A 938-nucleotide genomic window follows, 5' to 3' on the forward strand; every position below is an offset into this window, starting at 1 on the left:
TATTTCCTGTGGAAAACGACCCGCCTCCAGCACCTCACGCTGGCCGAGGACACGCGGGGCATGCTCACCGAGCTGCGGAAAGGGGTCCGCCTGCTGCTCCTCACCAACGGCGACAAACAGACGCAGAGGGAGAAGATCGAAGCGTGCGCCTGCCAGCCCTACTTCGATGCCATCGTTGTGGGGGGAGAGCAGAAAGAAGAGAAACCGGCGCCATCCATATTTCATTACTGTTGCGATCTCCTGGGGGTGCAGCCCGCAGAGTGCGTTATGGTCGGGGACTCGCTAGATACAGATATTCAAGGAGGCCTGAATGCTGGCTTGAAAGCAACTGTCTGGTTAAACAAAGCAATGACTACCCCATTAGATACCTCCCCAGTACCTCATTATATTATTTCTTCTGTTTTGGATCTTCCAGCAGTTCTACAGAAGATGGAGCACAAAATCAATGCTAAGTTAGGAACTGACCACGTGGCTAGCAGTAATGAAGCACATTGATGGTTTCGGCATACAGAGACATGCTGAGCTGTTAGATGACTCACGGTCTTTGAAAAATTTTGACCCTAGGATTTTGAACTCATGTATGGTATGCTTTCTTGAATAGCAGATGGATGAATAAGGGCGGAGTTGTCAGTGAAAACAGGATAGAAACAAATATTAAAGATGCAAGTGCAGTTAATTTAAAACTACTGCCTCTGTCTGGAAATTATTGTGAGAGACAGTGGCTAAAGTCTGTCTGTCTGTGACCTAAGTTGCCAGTCTCTTTGTTTTTATAGCGGAAAAGAAAATTTGAATGTTTTGCTCTTTCACATGCTTTGCTGACTTGTAAGTTTAGCAGAAGCTTCAGTTCAAACCTTGTTTGCAGTGTGTGAAAGGTGAGGAAGAGAGCCTGGTAAATCTTGGCAATTGATCTGCAGTTCATCTCAGGAACTGGAGTGAAT

The 938-nt window shown here is 46.4% G+C and overlaps 1 protein-coding gene across 1 annotated transcript; it reads left to right on the forward strand.

The window, feature by feature from the left end:
- Positions 1–3: 3 nt before the first annotated feature.
- Positions 4–495, forward strand: NANP (N-acetylneuraminic acid phosphatase; the record flags this gene model as incomplete). The annotated part of the gene is made up of 1 exon (XM_010137090.1): positions 4–495. A coding segment is annotated over one exon (492 nt), but the record flags the coding sequence as incomplete, so codon positions are not given.
- Between the last annotated feature and the right edge of the window lie 443 nt (positions 496–938).

The sequence above is a fragment of the Buceros rhinoceros genome, unplaced genomic scaffold (genome assembly GCF_000710305.1).
Source record: "Buceros rhinoceros silvestris isolate BGI_N320 unplaced genomic scaffold, ASM71030v1 scaffold5125, whole genome shotgun sequence".
Lineage (NCBI taxonomy): Eukaryota > Metazoa > Chordata > Aves > Bucerotiformes > Bucerotidae > Buceros > Buceros rhinoceros.